A 23,368-nucleotide genomic window follows, 5' to 3' on the forward strand; every position below is an offset into this window, starting at 1 on the left:
GTTACATCATTTCTATTGCTGAGTTGTATTAATGCAGAGTTCTTGCCAATTAACTACCTATTTGAACTAGTAATGGCTACATCATGGCTGATATAAAAGTGTAACAACAGAATCTGGGGTCAGCATAAACTAAACAGCAGCTTTTATTTTATGTATTTACAACACTTAAATCCATATATTTTGTAAAATTATGGATGTACTCCATATACACTACAGATCACCTCTGCTCCATACAGACTTCATTGCTTAGAAACTGCAAGTTATCCTCCCTAATTTGGGAATATAGGGAATACATACCTTACTTGACTTCTTGAAAACATTAATTAATCAAGCAGTCTCCAAGGCAATGGTAAGTATGAATCACCAAGGGTTTTACTTCAGGAGAAAAAGATATGGTAAGACAACTCTTGTTTTATTGATTAAACTAATGAAAAATATAACAGGAATGCATTTATGAATTTACAGATTTGTTTCAGAGTAAAAAAGTGTCTTATGGAAGAAATTGAGCAACAATGATGAAAGCTAATCATTATCTTCAATTTTTTTTAAATCCATGCACTGTCCTTATTGTGAGTGGTTTGACATCTCTTTAGTAAATGCTTTATTTTGTCCGTTGTAAAACTCAATTTATACTTTATTGGTGTGCTTTAATTTGGGATAATTGTATAAGACCACTGTCCACAAACTATTGGGAGCTTCTTCTCTGAATTTTAAGAACTTTGTTCAAAGAAATGTTGAGTATACAAGGCTGCAGCAAGAATCTTACTTTTTTCCAGGAATGTATGTATCAGTCAATGGGATAGACTTTATAAACATTTAATTCTTTAAAATTTCTCTGCAGATATTTTCATTCTATACACAAACTGTGGAGTGAAAGCATAAGGGAAAAGATGCTTTTGCTTAGAGTAATTTGTATTGTTAACAAATAGGCCTTCAGAAATGAAACAGATTTTTACATTTGAGTAGGTGTGAGGAGCTGTAATCATAAATAAGATAGTTGTTAAAGAAGGGAATATATCTAATTCTTCTGTTGCCATTTTATCCATTTTAAAATAGAAAATGATTGAAAGGATGACAGGATATGTGAACCTTGAAAGTATGATTGAAAAGAAGAAGCTGTATGTGGAAATACCAAGTTATGGAGAGGTTCAGATCAAAAGTGTCTTCTAGACATCACAAGGTTCTGGCTTCTGTTGCAAGAGGGTTGTGGATTGGGTTATCCAGGGCACAGTCAAGTGTATTGTTGAGTATTTCCTGTATTGTATATTCCATCATGCCCATGCGGTCTCATCCACATTATCATGAGGAAGAGTGGTTTTTATTTTGAGGCTTGTATGTAGTGAATATGGGCAAATCAAGTTGTGGCTGATTAATAGAGTGTCTTGTGGGATAATCCAGCTATGGGGCATGAATACCTTGGTGATGAGATGTGCACTTGTATTAGGTTTGTCATCCAAAAGGACCCAGAGATCCTGTCTGGTGATGGCAGTGAGTGATGTGTGGAGTTGGCCACTTCCTGCTTGATTTGCTGGACCTGTTGAACCCAATAAAGCTCATCATTATATGGCCCATGTGAAGGCTGCTTGCCAACAGAAATTAAGCTTAATAACAAAAGTCTTGGTTGAGGCAGTAGTAATTTGGCCCTTGGATTCAGTAAACACAGAAGTTGGGAAGATGGTGACAGTGTGGAGGAAGAGTGGCTGTACTTTGTCTCATAACTATGTCTGAAACAGGGCATGCCTGTTAGAAACCAGGATTACTTTGGAGGGAAATAAAGTGAGCCTGTGTTCCATCTGAAGTTGCAGCTGTCCTTATTTTCTAATGTCACAGTGTTGATGAGCCCTTAACTTCAGCATGAACTAAGCAAGTGTGTGATTTTTTTGGTGTGCTTTCCTTGTATTTTGGCAAGCAGTTTAAACTGATGCTGGCAAAGGTAGAATGTTTTTTCTGCCTGGTTTTCCATTCCTGTCTTGCTTTTTGCTGCATGAGTTTGAGGCTGCATGATGAACCAGATAGGGAAGTGAAAGGAACTAAAGTTAACAAGGAGATAAAAATAAAAGCTTTACTCTGAGTTACTTCCTGTCTTGTTAGTCCAAAGTGAAAGTGGTGTCAAAGCATCTCTGGGTGGATGTGAATGAGGAGGGATGATGGCACTGCTCCCTTCAGTGGCTGGTTCAGATGAAGGTTTCACTGTGTGACTGTGGCAGTGTTGGGACTGTGCATGCCTGCCTTCCCCTTGGAGTGCAGCCAGCTCACTCAGGGAGGTGTTCTGCAGAGAATGTGCTGCAGTTCCCCATGACAGCTGAGGGGAGATGGAAGCCCTCTGATGCTCAAATCTGAGCTCTTGTTCTTCTCTGGTCTCCTCTCTACCTTTCAGTTGCGTGGTTGATTATTCTTCTAATATCAAACTGATATTTGTATAATCACTGAGCCAGCATAACTCACTTATCCAGCACAAAATATTCTGGTTAGCCCTATGCTGCTTTGGGTAATTTGGGGAGACCTGGTTTGAAATCAGTGTGCATCAGAACGAGTGCAAGAGTGGACATGTGAGTGGAGCAGGGAGAAGACAGGAGAGAAAAGAGGGGGGTGTCCTGGTTTTAGCAATTATAAAATGTTAATTTAGCTCGGACCATCTTGTGGAAATGCATCCTGGATGTTTAGCTGGTTCAGCAGCACTGATACTTGTACAGCTTTGCAGTGGAAAGATGATCTCACCTGACAATAAAGTTCTAAGGCTTTACTGTCCTGATTTTTATCTGTATTTTTATATTTTATATCATATTTTTATGTGATTGATTTTCAGCTGTAGTGGAACTTTATCCTTAGAGCTGATCCTAAACAGGAACTGGTAGAGATGCCTTGTTTCTATTTTCTTCATGTTGTTCCATTCTCGTACAAATGGATGGTAAATAAAACCCAAAAGATCATTTCTGAGTGCAGTGTACTTGTTGTTTTCAAGATTTGTCTCCATCACCATCCCAACAGCAGTGTTTGAGAGCCTGTAATAAATCACAGCTGTTCCTCTGTGCCTCAGCATTGTCCTTGGTGCTTAGTTCCAGAAGCTGATTTTTGTTTGCCTCCAAATAGGCATACAAATAACCTTGAGCATAGGTTGGGTTCAGATATCCTTGAATCAGTAACACAAAGTAAAATCTGATAGCTCATCTGACTGACAGCTTAGTTGATGGGAAGCAAGTAGCTGCTGTTGCTATTTGCAAACTTGTGCTAATTGAAAGAAAATTGTTGCTGAAAGTGTTTGCTTTTTTTTAATGTTTGAAAAAATAAAATAGCCAACCTCCCCCCCAAATGAGATGTTTTAGTACACCACAAAAGATGAGCTATATTTGTCTCTGTTGTTTAGTTTCTACCTAGCAGCTGCTTCACTTCCTGATCTTACCATGAAAGTACGCATCATCATTTTTACAAGATTGGTCAGCACCAGGGTATCTGCACAGTGTGTGTTTGTTCCTAACCCCAGTAGTTCTGTGAGGCTCTGGTGGCTGTGCTGGATGACTGGAACTGCTCCTCCTGGCCATGTAAAATGTCTGAGGGTTGGCTCACACCAGTGCTGCTGGATCTGCAGAGATGGCTTCAGCTGGAGCAAGGCTGGCAAAGGGGTGGCAAGCTCTGACAGAGCACCTGAATTGGCAAAGAACCCCTTGGCTTGAGGCTTTGTTCCCCATGTCACATCAGAGCCAGGGCAGCAGTGGTGTGAGGTGACAGTGTTCACAAAGTTATACCAGCACTACAATGTCTGCCCTTAGGTTTTAGATCAACAGGTAAGGTGTAACTGGCTAGGTTGTAATAATGGCATACTAAACACCATTAATAATGGCAAGGATAATGATATATTTATTTTTGAATACACTGAGAAACTGTCAGCCTTTACGGTAAAGGCTGAGTAACAACATAGTAATTTATTATATGTAAAAAGGATACATCAGTGAGTTAGAAATAGAAAATGCAGCTGATTTTCTTCAGAAGGTGTGTGGCACCTTCTTGTACTAGTTTTGCTGCTTTCTTCCTTTGCAATGCATAAAGATTGGTGAAATATTTCCTAAAATGTATCTACACTGTATATTCATGTGCAAGTATAACATGTATTTTTATGCTGTGATTCCATAAAGAGTAAATATGTAGCTATTGTATTTATATTGATATTTATATATTTACATTACATTTATATTGCCAGACTGCTTGTTAAGCTGTAATTGTCAGATTGCAGATGCTTTCTCCTTTACCTCACAGAACTATGTTGTGTTTTGAACAACCACTGTATTACATATTATTTTTGTGCACTACATGGGAAGGAGAAATTGAATGTTAAAGACAAGCACTCTGTCTGTAGGAGGCTTAAAAATAGAGACTGCATTGAAATTGTGGGTTAACACCTGCAAGGAAGTAAACTATTATTTGCACAGTGAAGCATAAAAAGTAGCTTACCAAAAATGTTAAGCCTTGTCTGTATCCTTCTCTTTTTTTAGTATAGTTTTAGTATAGTATTCTTTAATATAATATAATGTAATATCATAAAATAATAAATCAGCCTTCTGAGAACATGGAGTCAGATTCTCATCTCTCACCTTGTCCTGGGGACCCTCACAAACACCATAAGGCAGGACTAACAATGATAAAAAGGAATTGAATTCTGTGTGTGTAGAGGGAAGAAAAAATGAATGGAAGTCAGGGTGGAGACTCTGAGTACCTAAAGTATTATTTGGGGAGAAGGAGCATCTAGGAGGGATGTACCATAGATTAGAAGGGAAGATGTGTGGAGAAGGTATAGAACCAACCAACTTTTACTTAGTGTGGTATTTGAAAGGCTTTCCAGTGTGAGTGATGGTGCCCTGAGAGGGGCTGGCAGGGTTCCTGCCTTGGGGGCCATCCCATTCAAGTGCTGCTCTGCTCTGACCTTGCTCTGCCCTCTGCATCTGAAGGCTATAAATAAAATACCCACCCAGCTGCTCTGTGCCCAGTGTGAGACCTCCCTGCTTCCCTCCCCTCATGCAAGTGTGTGTGTGAGGGGCTCTAATGTGAAGGAGCCTGTATCCACAAAAAGCTAAGCCATGGAATTTTACTGAGATAGCCCCTCTCAAATTTTACATCAGGTGATACAGAGAACCTATGCATGTTGTATTGTGAATGGCAGAATTTCTCCTTCCTATTTATTTCTGTTCCATTTGCCTGCTGCACTGTAGAATTTCACTCAGATTTCATGTACTGTGAGGTGAAAGCTTCAGCAGTGTCGAGTCAATCAAGACATAAATATACAAACATACAGCATTTAATCTGTAATCTTGGATTATTCAGGACAAAAGTAGAAACATATGGGTCATTAGTGCAGATGTGAAGCTAACCTGAACTATAGCAAACCCTTCTGGGATCTAAATATGTGTTTATCACCTTTGCTTGTTGACTATAATTTGGTTTATCAGTTTGGTTGCATTAGAATAATAAAATACCCAATGCAATAAAAAATGTTATTCAGTAGAAATTACTTCATATTGCTCATTATCACATTTTCTTTCAAACAAAAATAAGTCATGTTCAAACGTGCTAAATAAGGCTTGTACTGACACAGGTCAGAAAATGTAAATGTATCCAAGCATATATCTTATGTTAAGTATATGATTCTAATGGTTATAAATGTGGGTTGCTTGTTACAGTCAAGGTGAACTGTAGTTCAAAATTTAATAGACCTTTATGAATTGAGTATGACTGTATATAGAGTATTACATCTGTGTGTCTCCTACTCTGTTTTAATGACAACATAACACAGCAATAATTGTGTATTTTGTTGGGAGAAGTGGGCTTGAGGTAGGGTCATGATTTTACTGTATTTCAGACTCCAGCAGTTAGGCTGGACTAAAGCTCAGGCCATCTTCACTGAGTGTTTCAAGTCTTATCCTAGAAGCTATTGGGTGGTGGGAATGGAATTCAGATCTTTAATCTTTTGGTACAGTGAGTAAGAATTTCAGTAGTCACCAGATCACCTGTGCAGTCTGTACACATTGGTGCACATCCAAATGTGTGCGTGTGTCAACCTTTTGCTAAAATTTAGTTAATGCTTACAGAAGAAAAATAATTTTTAGTCATCAGATTTTAGAGATTGGTAATTTTAAAATACTATTCTTGAGTGGTATAACGCAGTTTTCTCTGAAATGTTCACATAGAAATCCGAGTCCAAATTTTTCTCCATACACCTTTGCGTTCTTGGCAGTGTTCTGTGATTTGTGAAGACTTCAGGTTTTTGCTGGTTGATCTATTCTACTAAAGATTTTTTTTTTTATTATTGAGCAACTTAGGAGGAATTTTTAATACCTGAAATATCAACAAAACTGATGAAGAATAATTGTGCACCTAAACAGCTAAGGGCTGTGTGACTGTAAGCTTTGGTAGCAGATGTGGTAAAGCTGCTGTAGCCAAGCATTTGAAATGAATCATGCTGTACATAGTAGGACATTGTTCTTTCAGAAAGGATTCGATCCGTCCCCTCATGCATAATAAATTTAACCCTGGTTTTTAAAAGATGAAAACAAAATGCACTTTTTCCTCTGTCCTGTGGATTTTTTGTGGGTGGCATGAGCAGCATACCTGCCATTTATTTTTAGTTCAGAGCAACACCTTTTTTATTTTTGTCAGTAAAACCCTGTTCTGTGTATCAGCTATCACAGTGCACTGTAATAAACTCATGAGTTTTACTTACCAAGGCTTCAGATGGGTAATTTTTACTTTCTCATGAGGAAACTTGCAGTAAGTAGGAAATTAAATAAAAGACTTATTCCTGCCTTCTAGACATCTGAGGTGACCTGTTAGGATTCCAGTGTTTCTGTTTTCTACTGTTCTAAGATTCTCCTTTGTCTCTGGGTCCCTGGTGAATTCTTAGCATAGTTGCTCTTTGGGGTATAGCAAATTCCTTTGGGAGGAGGGGATGGTTCTTGTGTGTAGCTGTGTATTAACAGTTCAGCAAATCAGTTGCATCTACTGCTTCAGATAGAGATATTCCCATTTTGCTGTATTCCTTGTTTGCAATTAAATAACCTTTTTCATGTTTTAAATAACTTTTGATGCTTGCATCTACTCTTAATGAAATGGAGCTTTTTTCTGATAGAGTAGATGTCCACCTCTTCATCTTTTCCCTCTGTACCACTTGACCACTTGAGGGCAGTTTACTTAGTAAAAATAATTTGTAATATTTGCTTGCACTGAAGGTCTGCCTCTTTAAAAATTGTAAAGACATTCAGAAAACAAAACTAGGCAATGCATTGTTTACTTCTGCAAACTTGCCAATGAGTGCACTTGCTCTAAAATAGTGATTTAATTAAAAATTCTAATTTGTAAAACTAGTGTCATAAAGCATCTTGAGTGAGCAGTAACATCTTTTTAAAATATTTGTTTACTTGAACTACATGAGGAAAAACCTTCTCCTTTTGAGGGGGATTCAGTTTTGTGTTTTGATGTGAGCTGTTCAGTGTTTAAAGCAGTGTAACTTATTGGGCTGAGCAGGATTGCCCAGAGCCTTCCTAAGGTTCAAAGCCTCCTCCTGGGGGTGGTGCAGGTTTGAAGAATTGCCTTCTCTCTGGAGCTTTGTAGGTGGAATCACAGCACCTTAGACCACAAGTTTTTTTCTTGCTTACTGGGTTTTCTGCATGTGTTGGATGTTCAGTTTAGTGCTTGGTTTCCCCTTTTAAGGTTTTTTAATAGCTCAGGGACTTTCAGCTCTTTTATTACAGATGGGCTATGATGGGCTCTGCACTGTTTCTGCTCTGGGTGCTGTTGCTCAGTTAGCTCAGGACAACACATTGTCTGTTGTGTTTTCTTTTTTTGGTTTTTTTTTTTTTTTTTTGTTTGAAACAACTTGGTTTCATGCTCCTTTTGGTGTCTGGAGAGCTTTTAGGCCACCAAAATAAATTTTCTCACATTACTTTTGCTTTCATCCTAAACTATAGAAACAAACCAAGGGAGGGGAAAGGGGTTAATTAGGTAATACAGCCCACTTGGAATTTGTTGGAAGGAGAAGGAAGGTAAAAGGTATGAGGACTTGCTGGAATGATCAGTGAGGCTGCTCTGCTGTATAAATAAGTTGTGAGAGCAAGCAATAAAGTAAGTAAAAAGTAAGTAGTGTAAGCAGCCAACAACTTCTTTTTGGCAGCTTTGTAGAGTTTTACAGTAATTGGGATTTCTCTTAGTAAATATCAGTTGGCAAGAGGATGCAGAAGGGCAGCTGCTTCCTAATGGCAATGAATAGCAATTAAAACCTTTTTCCACTTTGAATTTAGCATCTAATGTTGTATGTTGTAATTGAGACTGTGCCTATTGGAGAAATTTGGTGAGAAGACGGTGGTTTATTTAGTGATAATGTGAAATTTGGGAACTAAACCATTCTAAAATATTTCAATCTCCTGACAGTAAGAAAGAAAAAAAAATCCAACCAGTTAAACTTTATAATTTCTTTTTTTATTTTTTTGTTACTTGTTCTTTGCTCCATAGTCTTTCACATACTGGATAGAAATGGAGAGAGTGTGGCTGCCATGGAGCAGTCGGTCCTATTTTGTAGTGAGCATTAGGGCATAACTGATGATGAGCCTTCATATTTGCCATTTGCAGTCAGTTTGGTGTAATAAGCTGCTTTTATATCTTACAGCCTTTTTTTGCCTTTGTAAATGAAGAAAAGTTTCCTGAAAATGGGTGGATGGTGTACAACCCAATGTCTGAATACAGGAGACAGGTGAGTTATTACAGGTGCCATTGCCTGGTGCTTTTACATCTCCCAACTTGCATAGAGGAATTGCTGTTTGTACATTTCTCTTATCAGCTGTTGGGAGAGGATGGAATTGCAACTTGAGGAAAAGTAAAGGAAAGAAATAAAACTCTTGAGCCTTTAAAAAAACACTAGAATGTCACAGGAAGGTAATCTTTGCTCTTTGAAGGAAGTTATTGATGCCTCTTACAATGTGTCACTGCTAAGTGAGCACAGGTAGGGAGAATGTGGCAAATATGTAACTGTAGTGTCCTAAACATAGCTAGGATTTGTTCTTCTTCCCAAAATGAAGTGGGGAAAAAAATCCAGCTTGTTTTAGAAACAGCATTGCTTTACAGAAATTACAGATATCTTTTATATAATATAAAATGTCTTTTATATAATATATAAAATACAGATGAGTATTCTTCCTTGCTCTTTATGTGATCTTGGAAAAATATCAATGAAAGAGGATGATATTTCATTTTAAAATGTCTGTTAGATAACTAAAGTATGACATTAAAAAATTACATAGCAAACAATAAGAACTTCCTTAATTTTTTTACCCCCTGTAGATTTTTGGTTCATGGTTAGAAGCCTAAGGCCCAAAAAAGGTAAAATACAAACACCCACACAAAGCCCACTGTGCATGTGTGGAGGACTTATCAGTATTTCTCCTGGAAATGCCTTACTGGTCAGAGTGCAACTAGATGATGTTCTTTCTCTGTAAGAAAGTTACCCTGAATCTTACTTTTAACTTTATGGTAGTACCAGGCTACAGGGAAGAAAGGTTATAGTGTGACTTTCTCCTCCACAGTCTCTCTTCACCAGGCAAGGTGGAAAAGCAGAGCTTTAGGCAAGGAGAGAAGGTAATTTTCTTTCCTCAATCCCACATTTGAAGAAATATATCTCCTAGTTTCAATAACTGTTTTGGAAGTTACTATAAGGCTAGAATTGTGTGCATAAAGGTATGAGATGGCTCTGCAGCTGTTTTAGGCTGAATCCATCTGAAATGAGCTGGTAATCTTTTTTGCTTCTATCCCTTTGACATGGTACTTAGTTAAATTGTTGCTGTGTGGCCATAATGTCATGTGAAACTCAGAAGCAGAATTATTACTTGTTCAGCCAAAACCACATGGACTAACTGCACGTTGTGTTTTAGGGGCTGCCCAACGAGCGGTGGCGGGTGACTTTCATTAACGAGCACTACGGGCTGTGTGACACGTACCCCTCGCTCCTGGTCGTGCCCTACAACGCCACAGATGAGGATCTCAAGAAAGTTGCTGCCTTTAGGTCCCGAAATAGAATCCCAGTGAGTATTGGCTGATGGAACTTGTCTGAAAGTGTAGCTTGTTATAAGTTACATCCAGACAACTTCCTGGTGAACATGAAGCAGAGGATGCTTTTTTTTTGGAAATGGTTGTGGCAAAATAGTTTTGATTGGCTGGTGGTTTTCACTGCTTGAAACTGGTATCTTGGTCAAACCACATTTCCGTTTTTCCCCCATCACCCATGACAGCTTCATTGGTTTTAACTTGACTTGCCCAGTAACAGTGGCCAGCAGTGCAGTTTGCCTTGATGAGGAGTGAGCCTTACTGCCATATGCACTCGTTATTGTTGCTGAGTGCCCATAAAAAGTAATCACAAATGTTGTCCTGCAAGCAAACCACATGGCATTTAAACATAGTTCCACTGGTCAGTCCTAAAATAAGGCCTCAGTCTCTTTTGTGAATTCTCGGGCTTTTTAATCTGTAGAATAAGAGAGACCCATTTGGCTTCTGGAGTTTCTGTAATGAAAATTCTATTTCATTACAGTAAGAGAATTTTATGTATCAGCTCTTTACAGTACTATAGAAAATACTAATTTCTAACCCAATTCTTGTTTTAACTGGTATTTCCCTTTAGCAAACTTGGAAGACGTGCTGGAGTCTCAGACAGTATCAGAAAGCTGCTTCAAATCTGTTTCAAACAGATGCACAGCTCAATATGACACATATTTATTAGATATGGTATATTTACTGACAGACTAGGTATATAATTATAAATTTACTATATATACACACATATCTGTATAATATGTAATGTGTATAGAATACATATGTGTAATGTATAGCCTGGGCATATAATTCTAATAACCTAATGGTGTCATCCCTGTCACCCCAAAATTCATGACAGGCCTTTTGGTATGCCTGTACAGTGAGTAATTACCTTGGTAATAGTAATTTTATTAAAATAGTAATTTTAAATAGTAATTTCATTCTTGTCAAGAAATAGCCACTTACCTTCACCCCATCCTCCCTGGCAGATCTTGTTTCTGATCTACACCTCAGGAATGAACAGTTTCTGAGGATTGAATTTTGGGGGGTTTTTTGTTTGAATGCTGATCTTCTTTTAGTCTGTAACCCACAACCTGTGGAGTGGGTGAGAATACTGTTTCTTAATGTTTTTCAACAATGAAATTACAATTTTTTTGCCTGTTTCTTGTGTTTCTTGCTTATCTTTAATCATCTGTTCCCTGGGCAGCTCACTGTCTTTTGTGGCAAGTCCTCTCTGGCTCTGAACAACAAAGACAGCATGTGCTTCACTCCAGTGCCTTCTCTTTGTAAAGAGGGCTGAGGAACAAAATGTGCTTTAAAGAGAAGAGAAAGCATTCAAGATACTGCAGGAAGGTTCAACTTCCCTTCCTTTTCCAAAAAGGGGAAAAGTTGTTCTTGTAGAATTGGAGCATCTTAGTCACCATTTCTACAATCAGTTCATTTTCCTGGGTTGATTTTAGTTTCAGCAGAGATTGCTGTGTTTGTTACTAGTTTACTTTTAAGGATATTTGTGTAACCTAAGACACGTAGGAAAATATTAAAATACATTGGATTATATAGGTAAGTATGATTCCAGTAAGCATTAAATATGTAAGAGAACTCTTTGGAAGATTATTATTAAATCTTATAAGACTAGAAGAAGTTGAGATGTCAAGGGATTGTATTTTGGAGAAGTAAAAAAAAAGGTGTTAATTTTCATGCTGTGTATTTTAAAGACTAGAGCTTTAAGCTATGATTTTGTACTAAAATGAGTTTCCTGTGCTGTGTGTTTGCCCTGTGGCCAGGTTCTGTCGTGGGTTCACCCAGAGACCCAGGCTGTGATCATGCGCTGCAGTCAGCCCCTGGTGGGAATGAGCGGCAAGCGGAACAAGGATGATGAAAGGTACCTCGATATCATCAGGGAGGCCAACGGGCAGATCTCCAAACTGACCATCTATGATGCAAGGCCCAATGTCAATGCAGTTGCAAACAAGGTAAACAGGTGCTTCTAATGTCTTTGTTTTGAAGAGAATGAGGAGCAGACTTGTTTCACAGTTATCTGTGAGGAGGTTTTGGGGAATAGTAGTAATCTTAACTTAGATAAATGTACATAATCAACTACTGGGCCTCAAGGCCATGAAAGGACATGGGTGTCTAAAGTAGGTCCCTAAGCAGAGTTTCAGGACCATATGTGGATTTCCAGATATGCTTTACCTTGTCTATTCTCAGCCAAGCACAAATCTTAGCATGTGACTGAAGTTAGGCATGACTCCACTATGCACTGGTCTGTAGAGCATGTCCCCTGTTGGAATGACAGGCAATCTACAGATGCTCTGGGAAAACTCCTTCCTAGAAAGGATGTGTGCATAAAGCCAAGCTCACTGACAGGCATCCTTTGTTTGGGTCTTGCTAACTGTTACATGGTCTACTTCAGACCTATCCTGGCATCCATCAAATAAAGAGAAAGTGATAAATAGGTTAATTTGGGTGTTTGCAGTGTAAATAGCAGTATGGGTATGATCCTGGATGCCTTGGTACCTGTTGTTCTTCCCCAGGTGCTTGCAGTTGGTAAGTACAAAAACAATACTTTCATTGGGTAGGGTGGCTGTTTGTTATCTGTAATCAAAACCTAAATGGGATCAGAATCATATATCAGCCCAGGCTGGAACACATCTTGAAAAATCATCTTCTCTAACCTGTCAGGAAGAAAAGGTATCCCTGTGGATTGCTTTCTTCTCTGCTTCCCCTTCAGCCCTGTTGAGGATTAGATTATTTAGGCAAGCTCAGATAATGCCAGTACACTGTGTCAGTGTTGTTTTTGGCATGGAGCACAATAGACAGGGATGTGCTCCATCTTTATATGCAGAAACCATGTTAGGGAGTGGTGGTGAAGGAGACACGTTTAATGCTTTTGTCTTGAGAGAATGTGCCACGCCTGGGGATAGTCCCTTAGCAAACACAAATGTAGGGACGTGCTCTTCAGTGCTTACTAGTGAAGGTGTGTGTCTGCACAGCAAAGAGCTTGAGGGCTGAGCTCAAGAGGGTTTTGAGACCTGAGTGAAATTACAAGTGTGCTTACCTGGAGAGAAGGAATTCCAGCTTCCGAATAGTTCTGTGGAACAAAGCAAACACCAGTTTAGTGAAATGAGTCCTCTTCAGTGTTTGTGCTGAAAGGAATATGAAATGGTAAAAAACTTGTTTGCATCTAAGAGGTTTATGTGTAACAAATGTTAAGTTGCTTTCAAGAATAACAGTAATAATTCAAGGGGGACAATAATACTGGAAGTTTACTCTGTGCAGGTTGGGTGCACCTATTTGTACCTGTACAGCCTTCTCTGTAATCCAGAATGTAGTTTGTTAAGCTTTGATACCATGTTTGTGTGTATAGCACACCTTCTAACTTCTTTCAGAGACTCTATCCTAGGGGCTGTTTTAACCTGATGGTTTGTATTTTGAGGGTCTGCCTCAATTGTTTGCATTTAACTGTACAAATCCCATTATCCACTGCACAATGAATTTTTATGGGTGAACAGAACATGTCATCATTCTGTTTACCTTGTGGAAAGATTGTCAGTTGCAACTTTGAAACAAATGGGGTAAAAAATTGAGTTTGTCCAAGAACTGCAGAAAAATTTGAGGTAATGTCTTATAGACAAACTTGATATGTACGTGTATTAATTAATGAAGATATATCTAAATGTGAAATGCTCAATCAGAGCAGTGGACACAGTAGGGTCCATTTCTGGGTCTGAGAGAGAATGATGTAAAAAGTGCAAATCAGTGTTGATCAACTCTGAAAATATTTTATGAGCAGCTGTGAAGATTTGTCTAAGCAAAATCTTGGGCTGTGCTACTCATGCACTGCTGTGTTCCTTGTACATGGGTCAAGACAGTCAGGAGCCGCAGCAGCCCTGATGCTGAAATTGCAGTCATTCCTCACAAAGACTTCATAACAGTCAAAGGAAAGAGAAAAATACACTCATTGCTTCTTTCACTGCAGAGCCTGACAACTCTGATAATAACCCCACATCTCAGAAAAGAGATAGAATAGAATAGAGATACTGTGCTGCTGTACAGCAGTGTAGGTGGCACTCATGGGGAAAGGCTACACTGTGCTTTAGGCTCTTGTCTGATGTATAGCTGGTGCCTGCAATGGCATATAAAGGCAAAATATATTTATCCAAATTTATGGTATCTTTTTGCTGTCTGCAGTAAATGTTGCAATTTTGCAGCACTCTGAGCTTGAGGGAGCTGGTGATGTTTAGTCTGGAGAAAAGGAGGCTCAGGACCTTATCGCTTCATACAACTGCCTGAAAGGATGTTGTAGCCAGGTGGGGGTCAGGCTCTTCTCCCGAGTAACAAGTGATGGGGCAAGAGTAAATGGCCTCAAGCTGTACCAGGAGAAGTTTAAATTGGATATCAGGGAAGTTTTATTTCTAGAAAGGCTGTCCAGGGAAGTAGTTGAATCACTGTCCCTTGAAGTATTTAAAAGATGTGGCACTTGGGGGTGTGGTTTACTGGTGAGCTTGGCACTGCTGGATTAATGCTTGGACTCAATGATTTTAAAGGTCTTTTCCAACCCAAAACAATTTCATGTTTATCTTTGGAAAGTCTCATTGGTGGCTTTGTGCCCTCAAATATGTGTGGGTTTTCTGCTTCCTTTTGTGACCAGGCACATCCTCTGTAGTGGTGATGGTGAAATGTTTTGAAAGAGCAGCAGCAGAGCAGACTTTTCACTTATGTGGCTCTTTAATATCTTAACAGTCTAAATATGTGTTTAGTCTTCAGCACTAAAATGAAGTTTTAGAAAGTTTAAAGTAAGCTTTAATGTTGTTGCTAATTTACTTCTTAAAGACAGAAGCTAAGATTCTTGAACATAATTTTTAAATTAAAGGTATCTTATTCTTAACTGAACTCTTAAATTTACTTGGGCAAACATTTTATCACTTTTGTCTATTTCCATGTCAAATGTCATTCATTCTTTCTAGCTCTGTTGAAAAGAGTGTATATATGACTAAAGTTAATTTCAGATCTCTTGTTTGTAGGCAACTGGGGGAGGATATGAAGGTGAAGATGCATATCCCAATGCAGAACTTACCTTCTTGGACATCCATAACATTCATGTCATGCGGGAATCTTTGAAGAAGCTGAAGGACATTGTTTATCCTAATGTGGAAGAATCACACTGGTTGTCAAGTCTGGAATCAACCCATTGGTTAGAACATATAAAGGTAACTTTTCCTTGATTGTTTGAAAGATATTTGTCCAAATCTGTCATGTCATACATTACTTTCTTTGCTAAGCTTTGAAATAGTCCTAGAACACATCAAACTACTTGGACTACAAAAACAATATCTCTGAGTGTTGGCTTTTTTTTGCCAGCTAATCTTAGAGTATGTTATGACACTCGTAACTAAGCAACAGGTGAAACTGAGTGTTTGTTGCATGTCTCAAGTTAAGAGTCTTTAGTAGAAGAATTCATTCTTAGTCTGATTGGCTTTATATGCATGAGAACTGATTTATTTTGGTTTCTTGCAATACAGGCCTGCAAATGACTGTCATTGTGAGATATTAGTAAATACTTTAGTTGTCAGTGTGTATGTGACTTTATTTTATGAATTACAGTTTTGTAAATAAATCTTGTAAATTTATTTGTAAATCTGTAATTTTCATCTGGTAGCACAAATAAAATACTTGAGCTGGTAATTCACCAGTGTTCTTACTAGTTGACCTTTGGATCTTTTGTCTCAAGTATAGCTGTGCAAAAGTAATTAGAGTATTATGTAATGAATCCTACTTGATAAAATTTTCGTCTTAATTTAATATTTGGAAAATAAGTATGTTAGAAGGGTGCAAGCTCCTTTTTCCAACAACTGAGATAATTCAGTCATTTGGTTCAAAGAAAGGAGTCAAATGAAATAACACTGAATTTTTAGAGAGTATATCCTATGGTAAATCCCCTCTTTCTTTGAAAAAGAAGCTTATGTTCTTTGGTTTATCAAGGTTACTGTTTTCTGCCCCATTTTTTAAGAATTTGCTGTGAGATGAGTTTGATCTTACTAAGGGATTAGGGAACCAATCTGTTCCTCTATTTTTATAGAAATTCACTTGATCTCCCAGAAAATTCTTTTCCAATTAACTACACTGCTCTTTTCAGGCCTTTTAATGGAAACAGCATTATTTCAGATACAAAGAAATGAACACAGAGTTACCATTAGAGCAGAAATAAGCCGTGTGTGTTTGGTGTGTTTTGTCTGGCCAGCTGGTGCTGACAGGAGCCATCCAGGTGGCAGACAAGGTGTCGTCGGGCCGGAGCTCGGTGCTGGTTCACTGCAGCGATGGCTGGGACCGCACGGCTCAGCTCACCTCCCTGGCCATGCTCATGCTGGACAGCTACTACAGAACCATAGAAGGCTTTGAGGTTCTGGTGCAGAAGGAGTGGATCAGCTTTGGACACAAGTTTGCATCGGTAAGAATTACAAGATAATTGCAAAGACTGTGCTGTATTAACTTTTTTAAATGCTTCCAGTGTTAAACTGCTCACTTTGTGTCAGGGTTTGATGATTCCTTTCATTATTTTTGAACTTAGATTTAAAGCATTTCCAGGTAAACTGAGCAGAACTGTTAGGTTTGGACCTGTTTGATCAATATTTTTCTTGCTATTCTTTCTCTGAGAACTCATGTTGTCCTTTGCATCCTTTTAAAAGCACAAAAGGAATTGTGATGGTGTTCACTGGGGTCTTATATGAGGGAAGAGATGAGAATGTTGACTCCATGTTTCAGAAGGCTTGATTTATTATTTGGTGATATATATTATATTAAAACTATACTAAAGGAACAGAAGAAAGGATTTCATGAGAAGGCTGGCTAAGAATAGAAATGGAATGGAATTATAACAAAAGGTTGTGTCTCAGACAGAGTCTGAGCCAGCTGACTTGATTGGCCATTAATTAAAACAATCACATGAGACCAATCACATATGCACCTGTTGCATTCCACAGCAGCAGATGAGACCAATCACAGATGCACCTGTTGCATTCCACAGCAGCAGATAACCATTGTTTACATTTTGTTCCTGAGGCCACTCAGCTTCTCAGGAGAAAAAATCCTAAGGAAAGGATTTTTCAGAAAATATCATGGCTACATGGAATTGCTAGGGTCACTGTGGTTATTGAGAAAATACAGAGGCAGAAAGAAAATAAGGAGGCAGAAAAATTGTGTCCTCTCAAATTCTTCAGATGAAGAACAGATAAAGCTGGGACATAAGGTTCTCTATCACTCTTTCTTTGGACTGTTTTGACTGTCACAAGGAACAGATGAATGAGTCTGACCAGTGTCTTCTAAGAGAGATTTTGCATGCTGATTCCCAAATATTCTAAACTTGTTGTAATAGCTCCCAAGAGGCTGTTACTGGTAATGCTGGCTCAGCTTCTGTTCATTTGTCTTCTGAGCAGAAGGTTAGAAGCTCAGAAGTTCAAGTAGTTGCTTCCATAGGAAGTCCTTAATATTTCACTGGTATGTGAATAACTTTCACAGAAAATTCACTGAGTATTCTAAGTTGGAAGGCACCTGTTCATCCTTTTTGTGTTAGAAAACTTTTCAAAGTCTTAGTGGAACTTTTTCTAAATGTGGCAGCTAACCATTTAACCAGGAAGTCTACATGAGGAACCTGGAGGAGCAGATTAGGTTGCTGTGGAAACTGTGCTGTTACTTGCTATAAACATTACAACAGTGTTGTTTGTTGGAGCTGAACCCTGTAATCCACAGTAAGACATTTCTACAACTTCAGTAGAAGTTACTTGCATGGATATTTTGTCCCTAGTGGAATATCCTAAAGATATTAATATTGCTAAAATTTGGAAAATAGGCAATCTAGAAAAAAATCAAGAAAAGGAAAAATATACCTACCTGTGTGTTTCATGCCCATTTTACATTTGCAAACATGTAGGAGTGCTGTAGTCATTTGGAAATCCATGTATAGCTACTCAGCATAAATCACCTCACCATTTACCTGTGCTTGTAGGCTGTGACGTTTTCTCATCTGACATTCAAAAGGTGCTTTGAGGCTCAGGAGGTTTGTGTTTTGGGAGTGATAGCTGATGTAGTCTGGTTTTGTGTGTACCTACTTGTGGTCCTTTAGCAGTGATATGTTCTATAGACCTTTAAGTATTCTGTCTTGGTACAGCCACAGGAAAATGTGAAGCCAATGGCTTGACTTTTTTTTTCTCACGTTTTATTTTATACTTCAAAAAGTTAAGAGTCAGGATGCAGATAAAATTAGATGGTATAACTAGGGCACTTGAAGTCAAAAACATGTGTTATGGTTTACCACAGAGCTTAAAAAGAGATCTGTGTGTTCTTCATCATTATTAATAAATTAAAATAATCTATGTTTCTTTTTGTTAAACCGTTCATTTTAGTTGGATAATCAAAGGATTTTGTTCTCCTTCAACAGATGGTTTTTTCCAAATAATGAGGCAGGACTTGGCATCCCTTCCAGATGATTCACTCAGTCCATTGGTTCATGTCTGACAATGTAACAGCAATAAGAGTGATTTAAGCAGTTGCTTTTGCTTAAACTGCTATTTTCCCAACTTGCTCAGTCAAGTAACAATCTTTGGAAACGGTTGAAGCCACTCTTCAGCCATCTGCTGTAATCTGAGAGTACTGTAAATTTCTGTTTGATGGGTTATTTAGCTTATAGTGAAAGTCAGTCTTTTCTGGAGTGTTCTGTAGAAGTGGTGGAGTCACCTTCCCTGGAGAGGTTTAAGACGTGATGTGTTGCTTGGGGACATGGCTTAGGGGTGGACTTGTCACTTCTGGGTTAACAGTTGGACCCTGTGATCTCAAAGGGCTTTCCCAAACTTAACTATTCTATGATAAAAAAAGTATAATGCAAGCAGAAAATATTATGATAATTCATACTCCTTTTTAGCTTGGTAATTATGTGATAGAATTGTGACTTTGAATAGTAAGAAGTAGACACTTGGTGCAGTTAGAGTAGTTCCTGAACCTCATCTCTGAAACTGTTGTTGTTTCATTTTCCTTTAGTAGGGAGTTGAAGAGTAGAGCATTATTTTCATTGTCTGGGTTGGTGCAAGCTTCATGTTTTTATGATACCAGGGTTGCAATTTGGATTATTTAATATCAAATAACCAAATAGTAGACCACTTAATAGTTCCTCTCTATATTTTTTATCAAATGAGGTGAGCAATAAATTTCCTTGTTGAAAAGGAATTCCCTACCCCAACTTTTCTATGTGTGCTGAATTTAGTGCACTCTCCAGATGATAAATTTGCTTATGTAGAATTTAATTCTATTTATGCATTCAAATATGAGACATAATTATAGATGGAAAATAGACATCCTGAAACTGCTAACTATAGTGGAAGTGGACAGACTTTCACTCCTTACTAAACACATATATGACTCTTAATGGATATTGAGTATTTCAAACCATGAAAACTGAAGAGCAAGGAAGCCAATTTTGTTTTCTTCTTTATAGCCCTTTTCGAGTCATTTGTTACTGTTGACTGAGTTCAGCTGCAATTCTTCATTTCCCTCTATTTCCTCCCATTCAATTCTATTATTTTAAACTGTCTTGGAAGCCATTGTACAGAGTAGTGTACTGCTCTTGTGATTTTTCATGTCCTTGAGGCATTAAGCTTGCTATCTTACAGGCAGATAGACAACATCTCAGGTCAACATACCTGCTTTTCTTTTGTCTCCTCCAGCAAGTACATTCAAACAGAATTAGGGAAGGAAAAGAAACTCTTTTTCCCTGAATCTCTTACCTGTTCTCAGCTCTCACATGCAAAAAAGGAAGTAAAACAGCTTTTACCCAATCTACTTTTTGTCTGTGGGGCAAATTCCTTTGATTGTTACTTTGGGCACCTCAGAATAAGGGGATCACAAAAACTTAAATAATCTGTTAATTTTGGTCAAGAACAGGAATGTTTTTTTGATCTTGTTCATGTTTGCTTACTATCTCAGGGTGAATATTAAAGTTCAAGTATGGAGGAGAAAGAGAAGATTGTGTGGATAATTTGATGATCTAGGTCCTGCAGTGGCTTAAAATTAAAAGGAAGACAAAGTCCGCACCTAGGCTTTTGACAGACTTTCCATGTAAATGTAGTTCAGAATATGTCTTGATTATATAAGTAATGGATGCTTCAACAGTTCTGCTTGTCTAAAAATCAACAGGTTTTTATAACAGGACCAGTTATCAGTTTGGAATTTATTTCAGATATCTTTGAAACAGCTTTGCAGGGTTTCTGTGTCTGAAGCTCTCCTCCTTGGTGCAGTAACTAATTTTGAAATTTTAACAGTGGGTTGCTTTATTGCAAAAGAATTAATGCTCTAGTACCGAATAAGAAACCATGTCTGTTGCCATAAAATAGCATGTTTCAGTTAACAGGAGGCTGCTTTGCTTCATTTCAGAGAATAGGCCATGGTGATAAAAATCATGCTGATACTGACAGATCGCCCATCTTTCTGCAGTTTATTGATTGTGTGTGGCAGATGTCTAAACAGGTACGTGGTGATGTTCTTCAGGAGGTAACAGTGTGAAGAGATTACTGAGCTAAAACCCTACATCTTTATTTTTTTGAAAAAAGTATTTGAAGAGGACAGCATACCCCTCTGCTCTGAGCTGTAGTAAAAAAAGAGTGTATTTACTTTTTTGAAAGTGATATACAGGCTGTGGTTATTTTGCTGGACATGGCACTGGCTGTGCAGGCATGGCTGGTGTTCTCAGATATGGGATTCTCAGACACATTCTGAGGGATGTTTCATACCTGGCAGAAAGCTTTTGGAATTGCACCCAGCTGTCTTAATGGGGTCTCTTGTTTTCTTTGACCATTTAGTGAAGCTGTCCCTTGAACTGCAGGGACACCTGTTGTTTTATCTATGCTTAAAAAGGAAGCTAGGGAGCTTTTGAGTGCTGTGATTTAAGCATTGTAATGTCAGTAAGTAATGAAACAAAGCAGTGAACTTAGTCCACTTAGGGCTAAAGATCAGGACCTTTATTTTCCTGTGTGGTGCTGGACTGCAAGAATGCACTGAAGAGCTCTTATTCTGTCTTGATAGTAAAAATGTATGTGTAACTATTCTGTACTTTATTCTTTTTGTAAGTTAAAGGTAGGTAGAACATTTTGAGAAGAGATTTTTCAGTGACTAGTTTGAGAAAGTTGAACACCTTGTGTCATTGGAACACGTAGTCTGCTATACAGTACATGAAAGCGTTATCTTAAAAATTATTTGTAGATGTATCCACACTTCTAAACTACTTTCAGTGTTTCAGCCAGGGCATGGGCATATCCCCCTGCGTTTTCCATGTAAACAATGAGTTTGTCTTTCCTGGTTTTAGTTTCCTACGGCCTTTGAATTCAATGAGCAGTTCCTGATCACAATCCTGGATCACTTGTACAGCTGTCGCTTTGGCACTTTCCTGTATAACAGCGAGTTCCTCAGAGAAAAAGAGGTTGGTCAAACCACTGCTTGTGTCATTGCATTTCTGTCTTTACTCTAGGTGATAGCAAAAATTTTTGTTTGTATTGTATTTGGTTTATAGTCCTTGCAGGCAGTGATTTTGAACTGGCTTTTTTTCTTGTAGAGTAGTGCCATGCAGTCACTAAAATACTTGTCAGTACTGGCTTTGGAATCTTTATAATACAGAAATGTGTTATGCTTCTAAGTAAACCAGAAGTGTACTAATTTTGGAATGTAACAATGGCTTCTATGATGGATTTCTTGATTTTATGCATATATTTACTGTTCTTATTTTGATTTCATTTTAGAAAGTGACTGAGAGAACGTTATCCTTATGGTCTTTGATAAACAGTGACAAATCTAAATACACCAATGCTTTTTATAGTAAAGAGCTAAACCGAGCACTCTATCCTGTAGCCAGCATGCGGCATTTAGAGCTCTGGGTTAATTACTACATCAGGTGGAACCCCAGGATTCGGCAGCAAGTAAGTAAATTCTCTGTAACATACTAAAAATGCTCTTAGAGACTGGAAATAAGGATTTTGTAGATTTTGTAGAGTACTACCTGTAATCTGTTCAAGTTTTTAATGCTTTATTTGTAAAGATGGAGGAAGAAGTGTAAGCAATTATTTAGCTGTCTCTTAGTTCATTGAACTTATTTCTCTGTTTAGTGGCAAGTCATCCTTGTGCTCTTTCTAGCCCTTTTTATTGTACACATGTCTAAGGGCATTTGATGCTACTAAATCCTGAATGACAAAGCTTAGAAATGGGGCTTGTCGATCCCTGAAGAGTTGGGGCATTAGCAACACACAGTTGCATCTGCTTGGTCTTTCTCCTTTTGCTTAGAGAGGGTATGAAACAATTTACAAATTAAATTACCTGCTGAGTCCTTTCTCTTTCAAAGCTGTATGAATTGATGGTAAGATTTAATTTTTTTATGTAACATTGATGACCCAGCATTGTTTACACTGTGGGTGAAAGCTGTTATTGAAAATTGTACAAGTAGATCAGATTGGAAGTCCAGAAAAGCTTTTATCAAATGACACATAGTTCAGTTCTGTGGTTTTAATCCATGTGGACACTCAGTGTTTGTTACAGTCTTGCTGGAAATCTCCACCATGTGGCACATAAAGATTTTGTATAGAGACTTTTCTGTCCTTTTTAACAGCTTGTGGAGATTTGAGTAGAAGACAGAGGAGCAATTTGCTTGACAGAAGCAATCTTCACAGTCCAGCCCTTGGAATGAGTCAGTAGTTTTCAAGCAATACACTTCCTTTTGCACAGCTGATCTCCTGTATTATTTACAGCTCTTCAGAGGCTTCAGGAAAGCCTGGCAGTTTGCTATGGCTTTTTACAAGTACATTGCCTATTGGAATTGGAAGTCCTGGTTTTAAAGCTTTTCTTGCTTGTTGTGAAAGATGAGGGTGTTTTGCAAAAGGTGAATATAAAGATTTATTTTAGAAAATAAAGAATTATAAGACATGCAAATTAGCTATAGATCTACTTAAAAATGCAGTTTGCCTATTGGGAGAGCTTTTTCGCAGGAGTTTCTCCTTGTATATGCAAACCCAAGTGACAGTATTCCTACAACAGTCTGCTGCTACTACTGGTCCCTAATTTTCACCATTTTTGTAGACAAAATGTTCCTTTTTCCTGCATATAAAACTTATGCTTCATGTTCAGTTAAGCAACTGAATAATGAACATGTGGCCTGGTCATTTTTTTGATGACCTTTCTTAGTCCATTCCTTGTAATTATGTTCTGCTAGCAAAACTATTATCCTACATCACCACTCATCTTTGTACCTACATCAGCACTGATCCAACTTCCAAAGCTGCCT

At 38.1% G+C, this 23,368-nt stretch overlaps 1 protein-coding gene across 3 annotated transcripts in view; it reads left to right on the forward strand.

Annotated features, from left to right (window-relative positions):
• MTM1 (myotubularin 1) overlaps positions 1–23,368 on the forward strand; it is a 42,576-nt gene that overhangs the window by 15,211 nt on the left and 3,997 nt on the right. For all 3 annotated transcript variants that reach the window (XM_058814364.1, XM_058814365.1, XM_058814366.1), the window contains 8 exons: positions 8,648–8,731; positions 9,906–10,055; positions 11,844–12,032; positions 15,084–15,269; positions 16,301–16,507; positions 20,479–20,571; positions 21,407–21,520; positions 21,837–22,013. In XM_058814364.1, coding sequence (XP_058670347.1) covers positions 8,648–8,731; positions 9,906–10,055; positions 11,844–12,032; positions 15,084–15,269; positions 16,301–16,507; positions 20,479–20,571; positions 21,407–21,520; positions 21,837–22,013 — 1,200 coding nt within the window. The remainder of the gene's footprint in view (positions 1–8,647; positions 8,732–9,905; positions 10,056–11,843; positions 12,033–15,083; positions 15,270–16,300; positions 16,508–20,478; positions 20,572–21,406; positions 21,521–21,836; positions 22,014–23,368) is intronic.

The sequence above is a fragment of the Ammospiza caudacuta genome, chromosome 14 (assembly GCF_027887145.1).
Source record: "Ammospiza caudacuta isolate bAmmCau1 chromosome 14, bAmmCau1.pri, whole genome shotgun sequence".
NCBI classification, from domain to species: domain Eukaryota; kingdom Metazoa; phylum Chordata; class Aves; order Passeriformes; family Passerellidae; genus Ammospiza; species Ammospiza caudacuta.